General features: G+C 42.0%; 1 protein-coding gene across 1 annotated transcript in view; it reads left to right on the forward strand.

The window, feature by feature from the left end:
• PSMA8 (proteasome subunit alpha 8) overlaps positions 1-20,868 on the forward strand; it is a 51,067-nt gene that overhangs the window by 17,386 nt on the left and 12,813 nt on the right. Inside the window, exons 4-6 of the mRNA XM_030213677.1 lie at positions 3,180-3,302; positions 18,239-18,358; positions 18,531-18,593. Coding sequence (XP_030069537.1) covers positions 3,180-3,302; positions 18,239-18,358; positions 18,531-18,593 — 306 coding nt within the window. The remainder of the gene's footprint in view (positions 1-3,179; positions 3,303-18,238; positions 18,359-18,530; positions 18,594-20,868) is intronic.

Genomic DNA, 20,868 nt, shown 5'->3' on the forward strand with positions numbered 1-20,868 from the left:
CCAAAAATGCCCTGACGTGAGTCATGGGGCCAGGGCATGGCTGTGATCAGTCAGTACTCCCTCCCCAAATCCCCTCTCCTTCTGGGACCCAGTTTAGGTTTGTGAGGAAACAAGCAATGGAATTTCCAGAGGAGGACTGGAGCGTGTGCTTGACTTTCTGGTTCCCAAGAATTTTCCTCCACTCCCAGATAGGTGAGACCCAAGTGACAGCAGGACTAACAAGTAGTGAGATTATATATGCCACTCTGGCTTGTTAGAAACAAAGTCCCTCGCTTGAAACTTGAAAATTTGTTTGGCATTGGTTCAGGAACCCCCTTCAGAACTTCAGGTTTCTATCAAACCAAGGAGGAGGTGCTATTCGGTCTCCTGAGGCCCCAGGAAGACTAGGAAAAGCTATAGTGGGTTAAGGAGCCACAGCTTGTGGTGCACCAGGATTCTGGAGGTGGTCCATCCGCTGGGTCAAATTCTGGACAGCACCAGATAGCTGTTGGAACTGTAGGGACAATAGTTGCAGTAAACCGCAAGGCTGATGACTCTGTCAAGCTCATGGCCTTTGCAATCTGTCACAGGCTTGGATGGTGAGCCCTTGGATCATCACTGGGTTCCCAAACTGAAGGTTTGGGAATTCTGATAGACAGTAGAAGAGTTGCTCAGGAGAAGCTGAAGCTAGAGGATGCTGGAACTGGAGACAGGAACTGCGGAGCTGAAGACTGGTGACAGGAACCTGAGGCTGAAGACTGGATACTGGAACCAGAGGCTGAAGTTGCAGAGCCGAAGACTAGAAGCTGGAACTGAAGACGGGATACTGGAACCAGAGACTGGGGCTGTGGAGTTGAAGGCAGGAACTGGAGACTAGATACTGGAACCAGCAGGCAAGTCAGGAACAAAGCAAGGGGAACTAGGCAAGAAAGGGAAGCAGGCCAGGAAGGCAGGAACAAGGCTTGTCAGGAGACCAGACAAGGCACGGCTCTGGAGACCTGTCACGAAGGCAAGGTATAAGGGAGGTCCGAGAGCTTAAATACCCCTCTACAAGGGACTTCGCAAGAGAGCGCCACCCCCTGCTTCAGCTGACTGCCCCTTTAACAGGAAAACTTTGGCGCCTAGGAATACCAGCATTGCAGCAGAGACTAGAGTGCTCTGAGCCATTGGGGAGTGCTGCCCGCAGGACTCATTTTGGTGAGGTGGAGGCAGGAGCCCTGAAAACACCCCAAGGTGAATCGGGGCCGGAGTTGTCTGTGACAGTAACCAGTTCCAAATCAATTAGTTTGGAGTTCAGTGTAGTCACTCAATCTATTGAGTGAGTTGAAAGTGGGCAGAATTTTGAATATCGTCAGCCTATGCGAATGGCGTAAGCTCAAGTAAATAATTAGACCTAATAAAGGAAGATTGGGGCCTAGATAATGCCTTATGGTACTTCTCAAGTAAAGTGGTTGGATTAGATGTGATGCTATTCCATAATACAGCATAAGAGTGATTGGAGAGAGACAAAGAGGCATATTTTCAAAGCACTTTGGGAGGCTAAGTTCCATAGGTTTCTATGGAACTTTGGGAGGCTAAGTGCTTTGAAAATGAGCCTCAAAGTGAATCAGTCCAAGGTTTTACCTGAAAGCCCAATATCTAGTAGCTTTTCAAGTAATAGGTAATGGTTCACGAAGCTGAAAGCAGCCAAGAGTTCAAGAGAGAACAACCATTTTATCTTGCTCTGGGGCTGGTGCTCACTTTATCGAAAATTAGTGCAAAAACATAGTTGCAGCATGCTCAAACTAATAAGTATGCAAATGACTGCTGCATTAAAATTTTATGGCAGTAATCTATGGCTCAGTGCTAAATGTCAACTTTCCTGTCAGTGCCTGAGCTAAATCACTGTTCAGGAACTGACAGGAAAGTTGACATCTATCTAAAAAAAAAAATAAAAAACAACAAAAAACGCATACCACAGCATGCATCGGTCTAGCATCCCCTTCCTCCCACCCCAGTTTTAAATAAAAAGATTCCAGGTGGTCTAATGACCCCCCACACAAATCCCTGGTAGTCTAGTGGTATTCTTCCTCCTCCAGTCCCACAAAAAACTCCCTGGTAGTCTAGTTTCCCTTACTTTGGGGAATGAGGCAGGAGTGATGCCCACTTGATTCTCCCAAAATGGCGGTTCCCTGCCTCACTTGGTGCTTCCTGGGATGCACCGGGCAGGGACTGTTTACTGTATAATGGAGACATTCACTTCATATGGTTGGTAGGCCCCACATGGTGCATCCCCGGGGGCCATTGAACCCCCCAGGGAATCTGTTTTTTATTTAATATTGGGAGGGGGGGAGGGAGGGGACAGGATGGCAGGGTGTTTCGGTAGGGTCAGAGCCGATGCAGAAAACAGTCTGGGGCAGGGTGGTTGGGTTGGTGGGAGAAAAGGGGTGCAACTTAGACACCACCAACCAACCCTTCTACACTCCCCCAAACCTGGCAAAAAGTTTCCCGCACTAAATATGCGTGAGCTTTGTTTGGGGTTTTTTTTAAGCATGGCTGTGGGATAATTAATGCCTGCATTAACACACATTTTATGGTTAAATATTTTTTATTTAGTCATCAACATCCAATTCAATACATAAGATTACAAATACTCGGTTTGTATAAGAATGCAAAGAAGAAACAAAAGAGGACCAAAAGTCAGTTTTCAATTTCAGCCCCTCCCCCCCAAACCACCCCAACACACACCATCCAACTCCTCCCCTATAGTTAGATCAATTTGAGTATCATTCGGGTCTCTGGATCAATGCTGATTAATTCTGAAGTATTGAATTAACTTGCATTTCAATGCTGTCTGCAGTAATGTCTCAGTGCGAGCTGATACCTGCGATAAAATCATTTGGGCGCAAGGATTTACACAAAGTAAAACCTGGTTTAAATCCTCATGCCTAAATTAGGTGTGAATCTCCTTTAGTCTTTAACACTGCATGTAAATTGCAGGAATGCCCCTGGCCCACTCATGTCCTCCCCATAGCCATGTCCCCTTTTTTTGGATCGCATGTAAATTTAAATTGATGCCAATTAGCGCCTATAATTGATAGGGCACATTTGCCAATTAAATTGCCAACGCAAATTGGGTGTGCTCCCAAATTTGTGTGCGTGGTTTTCAGTGCTATATATATATGAAACAAGCATTAATTGTGAAAATGTTGTCTTTGTAGCGCTACACACAAAGCAATGGACGTAGACCGTTCGGTATTTCTTCATTGATTATGGGCTTTGATTTTGATGGCAGTCCAAGACTGTACCAAACAGACCCATCTGGCACATATAATGCTTGGAAGGTAAGTCACTTATTGGAAATTGTGGTAAACCCATTTCTCCCTAGGAAACCTGGATCTCAGGACAGCACTCTTAAAATATGACTTATATCTTAAAATTTATATTTAGTAAATTCTATTGCAGTTCCATCGGCAGATTTAATAACAATGCATCAGTGGGAATCAACGTAACATAGTAGATGACGGCAGACAGCATGAGTCTGAGCTAGAGCACTGTAGGTAATTTGGACATGCAAAACTACCCTATAATACACTGTGATTGCTTTTGTCATAGATTACACCCTTACTAGCAAAATGGAAACAGTTGACCTATTTGGGAGACATTGCAGAACTTACAAGGGGGCAGATTTTTAAAGAATTTGCATTTGTGTTTACCTCCTTTCTGAAAAGGGATAAAGAAATTGCTATTTCCAGAATAATTATTTCTGTAGGTATGAATAATGTTCTGTCTAGAAAAACAGAGTATAGGTTTAATATATGTTAAGAACATAAGAATAACCATATTGGGTCAGACCAATGGTCCATCTAGCCCAGTATCCTACTTCCAACAGTGGCCAATCCAGGTCACAAGTGCCTGGCAGAAACCCAGTTAGTAGCAACATTCCATGCTACCAATCTCTGGGTGAACAGTGGGCTTCCCCATGTCCATCTCAATAACATACTATGGACTTTTCCTCCAGGAACTTGTCCAAACCTTTTTTAAACCCAGATAGGCTAACCGCTGTTACCATATTCTCTGGCAACAAGTTCCAGACCTTATCTATTCTTTGAGTGAAAAAATGTTTCCTCCTATTTGTTTTAAAAGTATTTCCATGTATTTTAATTGAATGCCCCTAGTCTTTAAATTTTGAAAGAGTGAAAAATAGACTCACTTTTACCTGTTCTACACCAGTCAGGATTTTATAGACCACAATCATATTCCCCCTCAGCCATCTCTTTTACCAGCTGAAGAGCCCTAACCTCATTAGCCTTTCCTCATATGGGAGGAGTTTGATCCCCTTTATCATTTTCGTTGCTCTTCTTTGAACCCTTTTTTGAGATATGCTGAGTAGAACTGAACGCAGTATTCAAGGTGAGGTATCACCATGGAGCAATAGAGACATTATAATGTTCTTGGTCTTATTTTGCATCCCTTTCCTAATAATTCCTAGCATACTATTTGCTTTTTTGGCCGCTGCCGCACACTGGGCATAATATTTCAGCATATTGTCTACAATAATACCTAGATACCTTTTTTTCTAGAGTGTTGTCTCCTAATGTGGACCATAGCATCAGGTAACTATGATTTAGATTATGTTTCAACTTTTTTATTATCAACAAATTTGAACAATCATCATATACATCATAGCTGAACATACAAATAAATATCTCAATAAAGTGAACTCTAATTATACGTGATATACCATTTGTCATCATGTTTAATTCCCCTAATTCCCTTCTTCATGCCCAAATCTAGCCTAGATCCCCCATCCCTACCTATTCCCCCCTACCCCCCTTCCCCTATACAAGCATCAGCGTAAGTTGTATACATCTACATCTAGCAATGGTGTTCACAATGTGTTGAGAATAAGGCTTCTTCCCTTCTGGGTCAGTCCATCTAAATAACATCCCCATACTTTTAGAAAACGAATTCTCTGTTTGCAGGAGCCTTTAGCTTCTTTCGCCTCCCAAGTCATCAGTTGGTGTACCTGATTATGCCAATGCCAATATGTTGGCGGATGAGTCAAGGTCCAGTGCTGCATAATACATTTCTTCGCAACCAAACACAATTTCCGATGAAGCAAACCTCGTTCAGCACTTAAGCGTAATTGTCCACTTTGTACCTCCAAAAGTTGATGTATTGGATTCAAGTTAATGCGTGTCTGCATTATATGTGACATATAGGAAATTACTTGCCTCCAGTATCTCTGTATTGCCACACAGTCCCACAACGCATGATACAATGTATTATCTACCCTATTGCATTTCAAGCAAATAGCAGAGTTAATCCCCCCTGACTTATAAAGTTGAACCTGAGTGAAATACGCTCTATGGAGTATCCTAAATGCACATTCCCTAAGATCTGCTCCCCCTACTGTTCGTGGAATACTTCTGATCTGCGCTAGAATATCCCAGGCCACTAAAGTTCTGCCCACATCTCTCTCCCAACGATGTCGAAGCTGGACTAGCTCCTTCCCGGGCAACAGTTCCCACACCTTCTGGTGTATATTGGATATGGAGGGGACATCTTCAGCAATCTCTTCAAAAAACTTCCTAATCGTGCTCCCCATCTTCTTATTTAGTGCGTCTGTACTTAAAATTTGCATGTAATGTTTAAGCTGGCAGTACGCATATTTGTCTCCCCAGCTCTCAGTCGCCGTCCCCCCCCCCCCCCCCCCCCAGGATTTGTGATAGCTCCTTGAGCTGTCCTTCTACCCCCAATACATCCGCTAAGCATACTATTCCCATTTGCTTCCACCTGGCAAAGATCCTATTCTCTATTCCTGGCACAAACATCGGATTACCGTGAATTGCCAGGAGCTCCGTCACCGTCGAATCTCCCCCCAACAGTTTCCCCAAGAATTTCCACGACTCTCTAATGGGCATTAATAAAACACTACGTCTAAATCTTGATGGGATCATATTTTTCTGCATATGCATCAATGTTACAATATCGTATGGTCTAAAGAACGGTTCTTCTAACTCAAGTGGTGTGTGTGCGTGGGATAAAAATATCCAATCTCTCACCTGTCTGAGAAGGCAAGCCTTATTGTAATAGGCCATGTTAGGTATCCCCATTCCTCCATGTCTCCATCCTCCTATCATGAATCGATATTGGACTTTGGCCTTTTTCCCAACCCAACAAAACTTCATTATAAGCCGATAAAAGTATTTTATATCTTTCTGCAGTATCAGTAATGGCAATGTCTGTAAAGTATATAGCCATCTCAGCAAAATCACCATTCTGAGAAGACTAATCCTTCCCGACAATGACAGCGTCAAAGTTTTCCATCTGTCAAGTTGTTGGGCCGTCTGTTCTAATAATTTATTAACATTCAGCCTATAAAGCTCTGATGTTTTAGTTGGTAACAAAATACTAAGGTATTTAAAATGAGCAGTTTCCCATTTCAATGGAAATGTTCCATTCCAATTACGACGGTCATCGGAGTTAATGGCCAACACCTCTGATTTGTCTAAATTCAATTGAAATCCGGAGTAATCTCCAAATTCACTGATTATCTCTAGTAGATTTTTTAAGGCGTCCTTTGGTTTCGTGAGGATTACCAAAAGATCATCAGCAAATGCAGCCATTTTAAACTCTTGATTCTGTATTTGCACCCCTGGCACTGCAGGGCATTCATGAATGTCTCTAATTAAAGGGTCTAAATGAAGTGCAAAAAGCAAAGGTGATAAGGGGCACCCCTGCCTGGTTCCCCTACTAATTTGAATTTCTTCTGACACATTCCCATTAACCAACACTTGTGCCCATGGAGACCAATACAGCGCCCTAACCGCCTGCATAAATCTTCCCTGCAAACCATATGCCTCCATCACCGAGTATAAAAATGGCCACTCTACTCTATCAAACGCTTTTTCAGCGTCAAAGCTTATCATGATGGCCTGTTCCTTAGTATACTCCAAGTGTTCTAGAGATGTCAGAATGCGTCGCATATTTTTCGCGACCGATCTCCCCTGCACGAATCCCACCTGTGTTTCATGGACAATATGAGATAACACGCGTCCCAACCTATTTGCTAAGATTTTTGCAAATAACTTCGCTTCCTGATTTAGGAGCGAAATAGGTCTATATGAACTTAAAAGCTGTTCATCTCGCTTAGGCTTTGGGAACACAACAATCCTTGCTAGATTCAAGTGTTCAGGCAGTTTACCGCCCTCAATCCGTTCATTAAATACCTTGGTCAGTGTGGGAACTACCGAATCCCCCATCATTTTATAAAATTCCACTTTATATCCATCCGGGCCTGGTGCTTTACCCGATTTACTGTGTCCTATAGCCCATGTTATTTCATCTGCGTTAATCTCAGCATTTAATAGTTTACAATCAGTAGTACTCAGTTGTGGTATTTTAATACCCTGTAAATACATCGCTCCTTGGAGTCCCTCTTGATCTGCTGCAGTATATAAAGTCTGGTAATAGGTTTGAAAGGCCGATCTAATCTCTTGATTAGAGTGCAATAATTGTCCTCTATTATTCCTAATAGTGGTGATATTTCTAGAAGCATGTTTAGGAGCTATGAGTCTTGCTAGCAATTTACTTCCTTTATTTCCATGCTTATATAATTGAAATTTATAGTAACTCTGTGATTTCATCTCCCTGGCATGTAATAAGGAGTTCAAGGCCGTCTGTACCGATATCACCTCCTGCCAAATCCGAGTATTTGGGGTTAAGCCATATTGTCTATTTAATCTTCCTAACCGCTTTTTGAGTCTCAGAATTTCTTGATCTCTTGTGCGTTTATACTGGGTGACATAACTGATAATCTCCCCTCTTAGTACTGCTTTCGCAGCTTCCCACATGGTGGTACTGCTACTCACTGAGCCCTCATTATGTTAACAGATGTTCCCCAAATCTTGCATCCTTCACCAAATATGACGTGAATGTCCAGCCCTGTAATCTATCCTCATCCCCCCTCCCCTCCAGGCCACATGAACCACTGAGTGATCCGATATAACACATGGATCTATCTCTGCCGCTCTGATATCCGTAAATAGTGTGCGTGATATAAGCAAGTAGTCAATCCTAGAGGAGGAGCTATGGGCTCTGGGTCGATGTGTATATTCTCGTTCCGTAGGGTGTAACGTCCTCCATACATCAATAAGATCTAACGTTGTACTGAAATCGGGCATACCTCTGGTGCATTTCCGACTAGAGTTTGTGGGCTGGTGTGACTTATCTAATATGGGATCCCATGGCATATTAAAATCTCCTCCCAGCATCATAGGCAGTGCTTCTAATTGTGTAATCTCCAAAAGCAATTTTTTGTAAAATTTTAGGTCTAATACATTAGGTGCGTATATACTACCCAATAACACTTTGTGCCCATTGATTGTAACTATGCTAAGAATAAAGCGACCGTCCGGGTCTTTAATAGTCTTGTGAATCTGAGACTCTATCCCTTTTCTAAAGAGAATTGCCACCCCACCCTTGCGACCAAGAGCTGCTGAGGTCAAACAATCTGCCACCCACCATTTATTTAACTTAGAATGCTCAATATCTGATAGATGTGTTTCCTGAAGGAATACTATATCAGCTCGAATCCACTGAGAATGCTCAATATCTGATAGGTGTGTTTCTTGAAGGAATACTATATCAGCTCGAATCCGCTGTAAATGCTGCAATATCTTTGATCTTTTAATGGGTGAGTGTATACCCCCCACATTCCAAGACGCTACTTTAATCATTTATCCACCAGCTCCTTCCTTATCATCCGTTGGCCACATCTATCGCCCGAGAAGAGCCAGCCCAGCCTCCAGCCCCTCTCTCCTATTCCATATCCCCTTTCCCGAAGCCTCTTCCCGTCTTCCTGCGTTAATGGTAGATGCATATGTACATTAGCAACACTTCCCCCCTCCTTCCCATCCCCGTCCCACCCCAGCCCCTCATTCCTACCCCTCTTTCTTACCCCCCCTTATCCCCTAGGTGTTCCTGTAGAACTAGGTCACTTCCGACTCTCCTCCCCCCATATGCCCGTTCCTTTACCCCCCTAATATCTGGCGTCCCCTATTTCCTCTTTACCGCACACCAATTTCTCCTCCTATTTCCTATATCCTCCCCTGCCCACCATGTTATTCATCCTACTATCCCATCATCTTAATAACCCTTATGTCCCTAGATTCCCTATGTATATTCCCCCCACCCTTATTATGTTGCATGTAAGAACAACTTAAGTCTTTTTAGAGTCCATGAACATTTCTGTTAACATTTTGTTATTATAAACTTTTTTCTCAACATAACTATTCAGATATTTCTTACACTATAAGGTCTCTGAATCGTCAGATCTCTTATGATGGTGTCAACTTCTCTGGAATTTGCTACAGGAGCCTCTGATTCCACTTGCCATTAAATCTGGCCCATAGTAGAGCACGCTCTTCTATTCTTCCATAGTACAATTTCAGTATGAGTACTCTAATCGCAGTAGCATTTAGCATGTCCAGTTGAATTTCTTAGTGTAGCTATTCAGGTATTCATTACATTGAGTCCCTTGAATCTCTGATACTATGATTTAGATTATTCTCACTTTGCATTTGTCCACATTAAATTTCATCTGCCATTTGGATGCCCATTCTTCCAATTTCATAAGGTCTTTCTTCAGTTTTTCACAATCCGCATGCATTTTTTTTGCAACTTTGAATAGTATTGTGTCCTCTGCAAATGTAATCGCCTCACTTGTCGTTCCATTTTCCAGATCATTTATAAATATGCTAAATAGCACTGGTCTCAGTACAGATCCCTACGGCACTCCACTATTCACCCTCCTCCATTGAGAAAAATGGCCATTTAACCCTACCCTCTGTTTTCTATCCACTAACCAATTCTTAATCCAGAAAAGGACATTGCCTGCTATCCCATGACTTTTTAATTTCCTCAGGAGTCTCTCATAAGGAACTTAGTCAAAGGCTTTCTGAAAATCCAATACACTACACCTACCGGCTCACCATTATCCACATGTTTATTTACACCTTCAAAGAAATGAAGCAAATTGGTGAGGCAAGACTTCCCTTGGCTGAACCCATGCTGACTCTGTCCCTTTAAACCATGTTTGTCTGTGTGTTCTGTAATTTTATTCTTGATAATAGTTTCTACTATTTTCCCTGGCACTGAATTCAGGCTTACTGGTCTATAATTTCCCGGATCACCCCTGAAACCCTTTTAAATAATCAGCATTATATTGGCCACCCTCCAATCTTCAGATACTACAGATGATTTTAACGACAGGTTACAGATCACCTAACAGATCATCAATTTAATGTTTGAGTTCTTTCAGTACCCTGGTGTGTATGCCATCCAGTCCAGGTGATTTATCACTCTTTATGTCAGTTTGACTCAGTACCTCTTCCAGGTTCACAAAGATTTCTTTCAGTTCCTCCACATTATCACTTTTGAAAAACATTTCCGATACAGGTAGATCTTACGCCTGCTTTAGTCTTTACGGAAGAAAATAATTCATTCAATCTCTCCGCTATAGCCTTCTCCCTGAGTGCCCCTTTTGCTCCTTCATGATATAACGGTCCCCCAGGCTTTCTGCTTCTGCCCTCCTTCCTCTACAACAGCAGCAATTGAAAAAAAAATTAGTTTGAGTTCCTTCATTCCTTAACCCCTCCTCCCCTTCTTTGTTTGAACTAACTTGGGCCTGATCACCATCCTCCAACCTCAACTTGAGTACTGGGAGATGATGAAAGTATCGAAGCTTAATACAGCAGTAAGTTAAATGGACAGAAAACAAGGGACTGGATTTAATGAGAACTCTAGTTGTATCACTTCTTCAAACATGTCAGTAATGGAGACATCCACATCCAGCTACAAGAGTGTTCAGTCACCACATAAGAATCCATTGGACCATTTAATTTTAGCCTTAATGAAGTCCTTTGTCTTCTCCTTCCTTTGCATTATCAGAGACAAAGTAAAAGAAGAGAATAAAATGTGTGTACCAGCCATCTCGGTAGTTCTGTAGGTGGTCCAAAGGTGCTCCAAAGGAGCATAACACTTTGAAAATATCCCCCCTGGCACATGACATCTGTTGTGTACCTGTCAGGGCTAGCAAAAAGCTGGAGTAGACACTGCCGTGCTAGGCATGAGCTTCCATGACTCTAAGAAATGCAATCTTCCTAGCCTTCCTGTTATCTTGGAGGGATGGGTATGCCCTCTTGTTTTGTCTGTCTGTGTGTTCCTTTCTGATTTGGACTTGCTAGGGCCAGCCCAGAGAGCAGTCTATTTCTGGATTGGACTACTGGGTCATTCTGTGTTCCTGGTCTATGTCCAGTTCAGCTAGTTTCCTGCTTCAGTGATTGTGCATCTGCCTTGGATCTTGCCCTGTGTTTTGATCTGGCTTCTAGTCTGGTTCATTGCTTTTGAATGCCTTGTTTCATTGGAATTCTGGTGTTGGACAATTGCTAAGGCAAATGTGATAACTTGTCCTTAGCACTGAGACTATTACTGAATAAGATAGCCTTTGACTAACACTGTAGTGTGCATTGTCCTTCCTTTTAAGAGAACCAAGTCCTTGTGGCTGTCCATAGCCCAGCTGGTTCCCCTCACAGTGCTGCAGCTCCTCTGAGGTTTTGTATGGAGCCAGTTGGTGCCCTACTGTGACAGGAGCTTTCTGGGCAGATATGAAATTAAGTATCAAGTCCTTCTCCCTATTTACAGTCCTATAGATGGCAGAATTAATCAGGCACACAAGTGGATGACATCACACATCACTGGGACATCACAGCTCTCCCAGAATTTCCAAATATATCTGGATAAGTTGCTTATTTATGTTACATCTTACGAACTCTAGAACGAAGCTCTCTTGGTCACAATGCAAGTTTTATGGTGAGCATACTCCAGATTCCCTGGTTTAGGAGCGAGGTTCATTCCTGTCAGGGTATGTACAAAACTAATCAACTTTTGGGCAGCAACCACACATCTAAAGCAAGACAACCAATGTTGCTGAATCTGATCATTAGTTACAGTGAACTTTGCTTATTGTATGAAAAAGCTCATAACCCAAACTCCAAGCTCCGCTCCAATTTTCTTTGACAAAGATCTTTGTTTGTTTCACCAAACCTCTAGCTGCATCGGTATAGCATAAATTCCATCCAGTGCACAATCTATAGAAAAATGGCGCCTGGCCAAACAAGACAGTACTAACTCCCGCATTTCCTGTGAGTAAACATCAGATTTCAAAAAACTGCGTGCCATTCCACTTTCTAATTTAATCCTTTCGGCCAGACAGAATCCAGTTTAAAAATCCACCTCTTCATTCATAGATCATCTCTACGTAAGGTGTGAAAAACGCAACCCATTAAAAAAACACCTCAAAACTTGAAACAGATGTTTTCGATCCCTTCAGTGAACAAGAGGTTCATCAACAGTTTGATGTGCAGTCGTGCTTTCAACTATTATGACGTTTGTCCCACATATTTCAGCTTGCGTGGACATATTAATAAACCACATTATGAGAAGTACATGAAGTCACAAATTTCAGTCATAATACAGGTCCACCGGGGTTCTTCAATTCAGTCACTTCCATCATAATCTCACAAATCAAGCAGCATTCACACTTCTGGTGCCTACCTTCTGCAGAAATTGAAGTGCTTGTTCAAATATCAGATCAACATAAAATCTTTTCAAATTAGATCGGCATAAAAGATCTTTCAAATTACTATTCTGACTTTACGCCAACAGGCAACTCATCTTTCCAAAACATTGATGTACACCCAATGGAGCTGGGTTTGGTGTTTTGCAGAAGATTAATGTGACTGTTTATTTGGAATGAGTTGTACAGATAAATGACTGCTTTTTCCTAGTCCTAGGGGTTAGACAGTTTCCTAAAGGACAAGTCTATAAACCACTACTAAATGGACTTGGGAAAAATCCACAATTCAAAGAATAACATATATAGAATGTTTGTACGTTTGGGAAGCTTGCCAGGTGCCCTTGGCCTGGATTGGCCACTGTTGTGGACAGGATGCTGGGCTCGATGGACCCTTGGTCTTTTCCCAGAGTGCCATTACTTATGTACTTAAATATGTACTTATGTAGTACATAAGTCCAGTGTAGTTTTTGCTTTTTCTGTATGATATACTTTTGTAGAGGGAATTTTTTAATGCCCGTGATTGTACTTAAGGCAGTATTAAAATAATTTGTGAGGTCTGCCACTTAAGTCTGAGGCTTTTTTTTCTCCAACTCATGGGTTATGAGCATTTTCATACAGTAAACAAAGTTCACTATGACTAGTTATTAGATTCAGCAACATTATTGATTGTCTTGCTTTAGATGTACCAAACTAACTCATTTGGAGAAATTGCCCTTTGGAACAGTGTGTAAAATGCCAGCCCTTCCCATGTGCAGTGGTCTCCTCAACATCTCCGTTCCATAAATCATTAAGGGACGCAACTCCTGGAAGATGGGAGGAACTTTTATGCTTGATTTTTATTTATTTTATTTATTTATTTAAAAAGGATTTGGTATACTGCTCTTCACAGTACTTATCAGAGCAGTTTACAGTATATTAGAGAATATAACATATGTTAACCTTACAGTACAATAAATAAATAGATAAAAAAAAACGGACTTGCAGAAATACGCTTGTTAAGGCAATAATCATTTATTTTTCCATCGTCGGGCATACATGTGGGTGACTCCCAAGTTTAGGGCTGCTTTTTGTTACACGAACTGTCCATCCTTGAGGAGCAGTCATCAAAAAGATGTGAGACATGGAGGGGCATTTTTGAAAGAAACGTCCAAGTTGGGATATGGACATCCATCTTTCATTTCGAAAATACCAAGGACGTCCTTGGATTTGGATGTCCTTAGATATAGCTGACTTTTGGCGATTTTTGAAACCAAAGACGTCCATGTCTAAAACGTCCAAATGCAAGCCATTTGGATGTGGGAGGAGCCAACATTTGTAGTGCACTGGTCCCCCTGACATGCCAGGACACCAACCGGGCACCCTAGGTGGCACTGCAGTGGACTTAATAAAATGCTCCCAGGTACATAGCTCCCTTGCCATGTGTGCTGAGCTCCCCAAACCCCCCCCAAACCCCACTACCCCTAACTGTACACCACTACCATAGCTCTTACGGGTGAAGGGGCGCACCTAGATGTGGGTACAGTGGGTTTTGGAGGGCTCGCTGTTTCCTCCACAAATGTAACAGGTAGAGGGGGTATGGGCCTGGTTCTGCCTGTCTGAAGTGCACTCCAGGGACCTGAATGCACTGTCATGGACCTGAGTATGACATCTGAGGCTGGCACGAAATATTTTTAATGATGTTTTTTGAGGGTGGGAGGGAGTTAGTGACCACTGGGGGAGTAACGGGAGGTCATCCCCGATTCCCTCCGGTGGTCATCTGGTCATTTCGGGCACCTTTTTGTGCCTTATTCATAAAAAAAAGCACGTCCGGGTGAAAATGTCCAAGTTTTACTTTAGAACATCCCTGCTTTTTTTGATTATGGCTCCAAGACGTTCAAGTTTTAGGCACGCCCAAGTTCCGCCTTCACCATGCCTCCAGCACGCCCCCTTGCAGCGGACTTCAGATAGAGATGTCTAAAATCGGGTTTCGATTATACCGATTTGGACATCTCTGGTAGATGGACGTCCATGTTCCGATTTATGTCGGAAGATGGACGGCCATCTCTTTCGAAAATGAGCCTGTTAGTGTTAGAAGACAAGTTGATCACCCCAAGTCACTGATTGGTCCAAGCGAAAGTCTTCATTACATACGTTCACTTCACACTAAGTTGCTGCTTTGCAATATAGAATCCAGCAAAGCAGATTTAAGGAAGACCATTGTAGCTGCTGTGGCTCCGATTTGATGAAGTTTCACTTTTAAGTGTGCTTAGTGTGCCTTCTGGAGTGAACAGTAAGTATGTGGAGAGCATATTTTTTGGAGCAGATTTATGGATTATATTTTGATCTGTATGTCATTGTGGGTAAACTTGATGTAGTATTGTTTTTTAGTTCTGTATGATTTACGTTTTATGTATGTTTTTATTGTGATCCACTGAGGATCGAAGGCTGTGCGGAATACAAATAATGTAAATAAATATTGATTAGTTGAGCACTGGTTTGTTCATAAAAAAATTGAATGCAAGATACTTCCTAATTTGCCAAAGTCTGCTTGGCTACCAGATTGCCAGCCCTGTTGAGGTCAAAGAGACACACAGCTGCATAGACTTTCTGATGTAGGAGTAGCCTAGTGGTTAGTGCAGTGGACTTTGATCCTGGGGAACTGGGTTTGATTCCCACTGCAGCTCCTTGTGACACTTAACCCTCCATTGCCCCAGATACAAAATAAGTACCTGTATATACTATGTAAACCGCTTTGAATGTAGTTGCAAAATACCACAGAAAGGCGGTATATCAAGTCCCATTTCCCTTTCCCTTTGAGGTAATAAGGGAGGGCTCATTTGCAGTCCACAGTATAAAGTGACTTCTCACATGGATTGTTATGAGGTTTAAGGTAAAAGAGAGAAAGGCGGCGTGGTTAGGGTGGTTGACTTTGGTCCTGAGGAACTGAGTTTGATTCCCACTTCAGGCAGCTCCTTGTGACTCTGGGCAAGTCACTTAACCCTCCATTGCTCCATGTAAGCTGCATTGAGCCTGCCATGAGTGGGAAAGCACGGGGTACGAATGTAACAAAAAAAAAGTGCAAGAAGTTTGCTTATTCTTCTATACAAGGCAGCTGCTATTAGAGAACTTTTGAGGTGTTATAGTGAGTGAGTGTACATGGGTTCAAATGGTGATTTCAACAGAGATGTAGGGACCATGTTTAGGTCTCAAGGTACAGGCTGTTTCTGCAACAGTTTTAAAATACAGAAAACCCTTAATAAATCTAGAAATGATGGAATGTTGTGAAGCCAGAAAGCTATGGACAGGGGCATGATAGGGTGAGAGAGCACCATGATGTACTCTAACGGAAGACCTCTGCAGTCCTGATCAATGAAGATGATTAAGGTAGTGCAGAAGGGTGTCAGAAAGATACTAAACAGATGGAGAGTCATTTGAAGGTGTAGGTATGTCTAAAATACAGTGTTCTTACAGTAACTAATATCGTGAACAAGCTACTCAATTTCCATGTTTTTTTTTTTGTTGTTGTTACATTTGTACCCTGCACTTTCCCACTCATGGCAGGCTCAATGCGGCTTACATGGGGCAATGGAGGGTTAAGTGACTTGCCCAGAGTCACAAGGAGCTGCCTGTGCCTGAAGTGGGAATCGAACTCAGTTCCTCAGTTCCCCAGGACCAAAGTCCACCACCCTAACCACTAGGCCACTCCTGCACCCCAACTCATCTTGTTTTTCGGTGGTCGGGTTTCCAGACATTTCTGGCCTGCTGACAGCCCTTCCCACCACATTCACCCACCAGCATGGCGGTCTCCTGCAGCTCCATTCCCAGCAGTGTACTGGCGGATGCCAGCCTCCCTAGGTGAACACATGCACGATGTACTTTTAAAGGGCCCGCTGTCGGAACTCTTAGATGCCTGCAGCAGCCATCGTTTCCTGGTCTGGGGATACTTAAGGGAGCCCCTGACTTCCTTTGGGGCCTTCACAACAGGTCTCCAGGAGCTGTGCCTCATCTTGCCTTACCTTGCCTCATCTGTCTTCATGTTCGTGCCTTGCCAAGGATTTTGTCTAGTGCTGTGCCTAGCCCGAGTGACTCGCGTGCCGCTAGCCGGTTTCCGGATATGGTCCAAGGGCTCACTTCACCTGAGTCCGTGACACCATGTCATGAGCGCTAATGATTAGAGGGTGGGATGAAAAAGAAAACCCTTGCTCTAAACGATCAGTGATGGAAATAATTGAAGCCTACATGAAGGTGAAACTTAGATAACTTACGTAGGGAGAACCAGTTTTGTTGAAGTCAGTAAGACACTGTTAAAGTCATCATACCATGCATTTGTTAGAACTCTTGCATGGTCTTTGCTATGAGAGGCACCCCTTTCCATCTGATCTGAAAAAACTGTAAGATGTTGTGCAGGATTTGCTGATCCAGAGACCACATGGTTTTAAAAACTTGGCTGAGCCTGTCAGCTATACCAGTGGGAAGATAAGTGGCGTGGATGTGATTTCGCAATGACAAAATTCCAGCTGCTTCCCAACACAGGTGGAGGTATCCCAGTTTTCCTTGCTTATTGATATAAAAAATGTTAACTTGAATACCTGTCTGAACTAATACCGAATAATTATGAAGATGATGGATGAATATTGTAAGGGAGTAAAGTACTGCCCAGAGCTTCAGACTTATGTGGAGCAGTCTTTCCGATTGTGTCCAGGTACCATGAGTTGAAGTAGGAATCCAAGTGTGCACCTCAGATGATGAGACATCTGTTAGGACCAAATTAAATTTCAGTGGCGTCAAGTTGAGGAGTGTGGTAACAAATCACCACTTTGAAATTCTGAATCTGAAGTACAGAGAAGAGAGCCTATTGGATCTTGAAAAGAACAAGTATCTCTCTGGACAGGAGTTATTTGTTTTCCAGCATTTAATATTTAAACCTCACCATAATTTTCAAGACGTGTTTAAAACAAATTACACACAAAATAGTATGCTCACCAATCCACCCTTCAACCAAATATGTTCATTAAAAACAGCTGGATTATGCTTGGAGCCCAGACAGCTTACACATTTGGAGTGGATATCAGTTTTTTGATATTTCCCCTACTACAGGCAAAACAGGAACTCTGATATTACGTATTTTGGAACATGTATGAAAAAAGATCAGAAAAATAACAAAAAATGTAGTGTGTAATTTAAGGAGTGATAGCAACAAATAAAACTGGAATAACACACAAAAGCTAAAACTATTCTAAAATGGGACAGCGATATTTTTGTGTCTATTTGACAGAGCAGGAAAGAAAGACACAAAATTGAGAGGGAGAGATACGGCCCCAGAGGAGGGGCTGCAGGAGAAAAGGTAGGGTCACAGAGACAGAGATGAGATGCTGAGCATGGAGGGAGCATAAGGACAGGGACACAGAGGGGAAAGGTAGATATACAAAGGGGAGATGGGAAGGGTTGTACATGCACAAAAGCTCTGAGCTGTTCTGTCCTGTCCTGGTGACATGCGATGATATCACCCACTGGTGTTCTTGACTCATTTCTGCTCTGCAGCATGGAATCATTTGGTGATTATAACGTTATTAACATGTGTCAACAGATGTGGATCATTTTTATTGTGACATTTTCTTTGCTATTAGTTTATTAATATAACTTGTTTTGCTTCTCCAGGCAAATGCAATTGGTCGCAGTGCAAAAACTGTACGTGAATTTTTGGAAAAGAACTACACAGAAGAAGCTATAGCTACCGATAATGATGCCATTAAACTAGCAATTAAAGCTTTACTAGAAGTAAGTGACACAGTAGAATCATGTTTCCTACAGACGTAAAATGGGAAAAATCCATGGTACATCAGGTCCCTGGGTACATAAAAATTCATGTTTTAAGTAAAGTTTACTTCCTTCAGGTCCAATTTGTTGATACTTTAAATAATTTTCTAAAAATTTGCTGCTTGTGCTCTAGGTTGTACAGTCTGGTGGAAAAAACATTGAATTGGCAGTAATAAAGAGAAACCAGCCACTGAAGGTATTGTATAAATGAATGTTCAGATTTTGTTTTTTAATTTTTTAACTTAATCTGATAAGACCACCTGGTTGACACCTATACAACAGTTTTCATGTATAGACCATCCCATAACATGTAGTTATACATTAGTGAGGGCTTGATTCACTTCTGCTCAAGACTTAAACGTTTATGATTAAAAGCGATTTGCTGGGGTCAGGGTAGTGGGTGGAAGGTTTCTTGTTGGATTCACAGGTAGTAGTGGCAGCTAATACGCTCTGGGTTGGCTAGAGTTGTAAATGCTTAGAAGGCAGTGGTCAGAGCACTAGAGGGGGGATACCTAGATGGCTGATTTGAGGCTCATGGTTCTCAGGTTCTGAAGGGATCCAGGTTACTTGTTACTGCCCATATGTGTAACATGGAGAGAATGTAGAGGACTGACTTGCACACATCTGAGGTTTCAAGGTATAGTCTGCGTGGTCAATGAGGTATAAGGTACCATCTGTATTTCCATTTTCAAATAATGCTGTGCATATTGAGGCTTTGACTGATATGTTTTTGAATACCTTCTCATTGTTCAAGTGGGTAGCCTAAATTCTTTTCCCAACCATCTATAAACCATCTTATATCTCTGAATTGCATATCTCTTGATTACCACTTCTTTAAGTATAATTTCTCAGTTGGCAACATCAGTTTTAAAAAGTAATTCCTGATTCCCCTACCCCATGAGAAAATGCTTAATTTGGATATAGGCGTAATAATCTTGTGGTTTCAGGTTTTACTTCTCAAGTAATGTCTGGTAGATGTGTTAGTCCGCTTTTAAAGGTGATAAATAGAGATAAAACAAAAAAATAAGATACCTTTTTTAATTCAACAATTCATTTTTGATTAGCTTTCAAAGGCAAATCCTTCTTCAGATCAGACAGATTTTCTTTTCTTTGTTTTGTTTTATCTTTACAAGTAATGTCTGAAATCTGGCTAATTCCTCATCTACAACTTATTAACCCCTTTTTTCCTCCCAGCTCTTATTGCATAATCCGCCCAGGCCCAGCTTGGATGTTAACAAATGCCTAACTGGGGAAGGTGTTTTTTTTTACTGACCCCTAGGTTTTTAACTTATATGTAATGTAGAGAAAGGTGTTGAATATATCCCATCCCAGCCCTAATACTTCAGGAGAGCCATGGGAGAAACCATATAGGAGTCTGTGATAGTAATTGTTCCAAGTCCAACTATTTGTACCTCTGCATTTCATAATTCCCCCCTCCACCCCCCCCCACCCCCCATTTGGTACACCACATCTTCCCTCCCTCCCTCCCTCTTCATATTAGTGTATTTTGAGACCCTGAGCAGTCTCCTTTTCCAGATAACATTGAATATCTTCTCTGGATACCCGCTAGGCCCTTGCTTGATACTGTTTATCTAAAATAAAATGATAACATGAGTACCAGTAATATCAATATAAGTGTTGCTCAGTATTGAACAACTTGAGAGACATCATGGACAAAGTCTTCCATGCAGCCTCTGAATACACAGGGCAGATTTTTTTTTTATCTTTAAACATGTAAAAAACACACTGTTCTGTCATTTAAATAATTATTCTAAAAGGCACTTATCTCTTTTGTTGGGGTCTGACTTTAGTAAAATGAGGGAGTACCTGAAGAAAAAGCTGGCAGGATGGGAGTATACAAAAGAAGTGGAAAGTCAGTGGTCCAAATTGAAAGGAGTTATAAAAATGACAATGGATCTTTATATAAGGAAAGTAAACAAAAGCAAGAGGAAACCTATATGTTTCACCAAACAATCATCTGAAGGAATAAATGCCACCCGTTTTGCCTTTTATGAAGTACAGAAAGAAGAACATAGAACGGAATACAGAAGGTGGTGAATGGAGTCAACTCAAAGTACATAAGTAATGCCATACTGGGAAAAGACCAAGGGTCCATCGAGCCCAGCATCCTGTCCACGACAGCGGCCAGTCCAGGCCAAGGGCACCTTGCAAGCTTCCCAAACGTACAAACATTCTATACATGTTATTCCTGGAAATTTTGGAGTTTTCCAAGTCCGTTTAGTAGCGGTTTATGGACTTGTCCTTTAGGAAACCGTCCAACCCCTTTTTAAACTCTGCTAAGCTAACCGCCTTCACCACTTTCTCCGGCAACGAATTCCAGAGTTTAATTACACGTTGGGTAAAGAAAAATTTTCTCCGATTTGTTTTAAATTTACTACACTGTAGTTTCATCGCATGCCCCCTAGTCCTAGTATTTTTGGAAAGCGTGAACAGACGCTTCACATCCACCT

The sequence above is a fragment of the Microcaecilia unicolor genome, chromosome 1 (assembly GCF_901765095.1).
Source record: "Microcaecilia unicolor chromosome 1, aMicUni1.1, whole genome shotgun sequence".
Taxonomy (NCBI): Eukaryota; Metazoa; Chordata; class Amphibia; order Gymnophiona; family Siphonopidae; genus Microcaecilia; species Microcaecilia unicolor.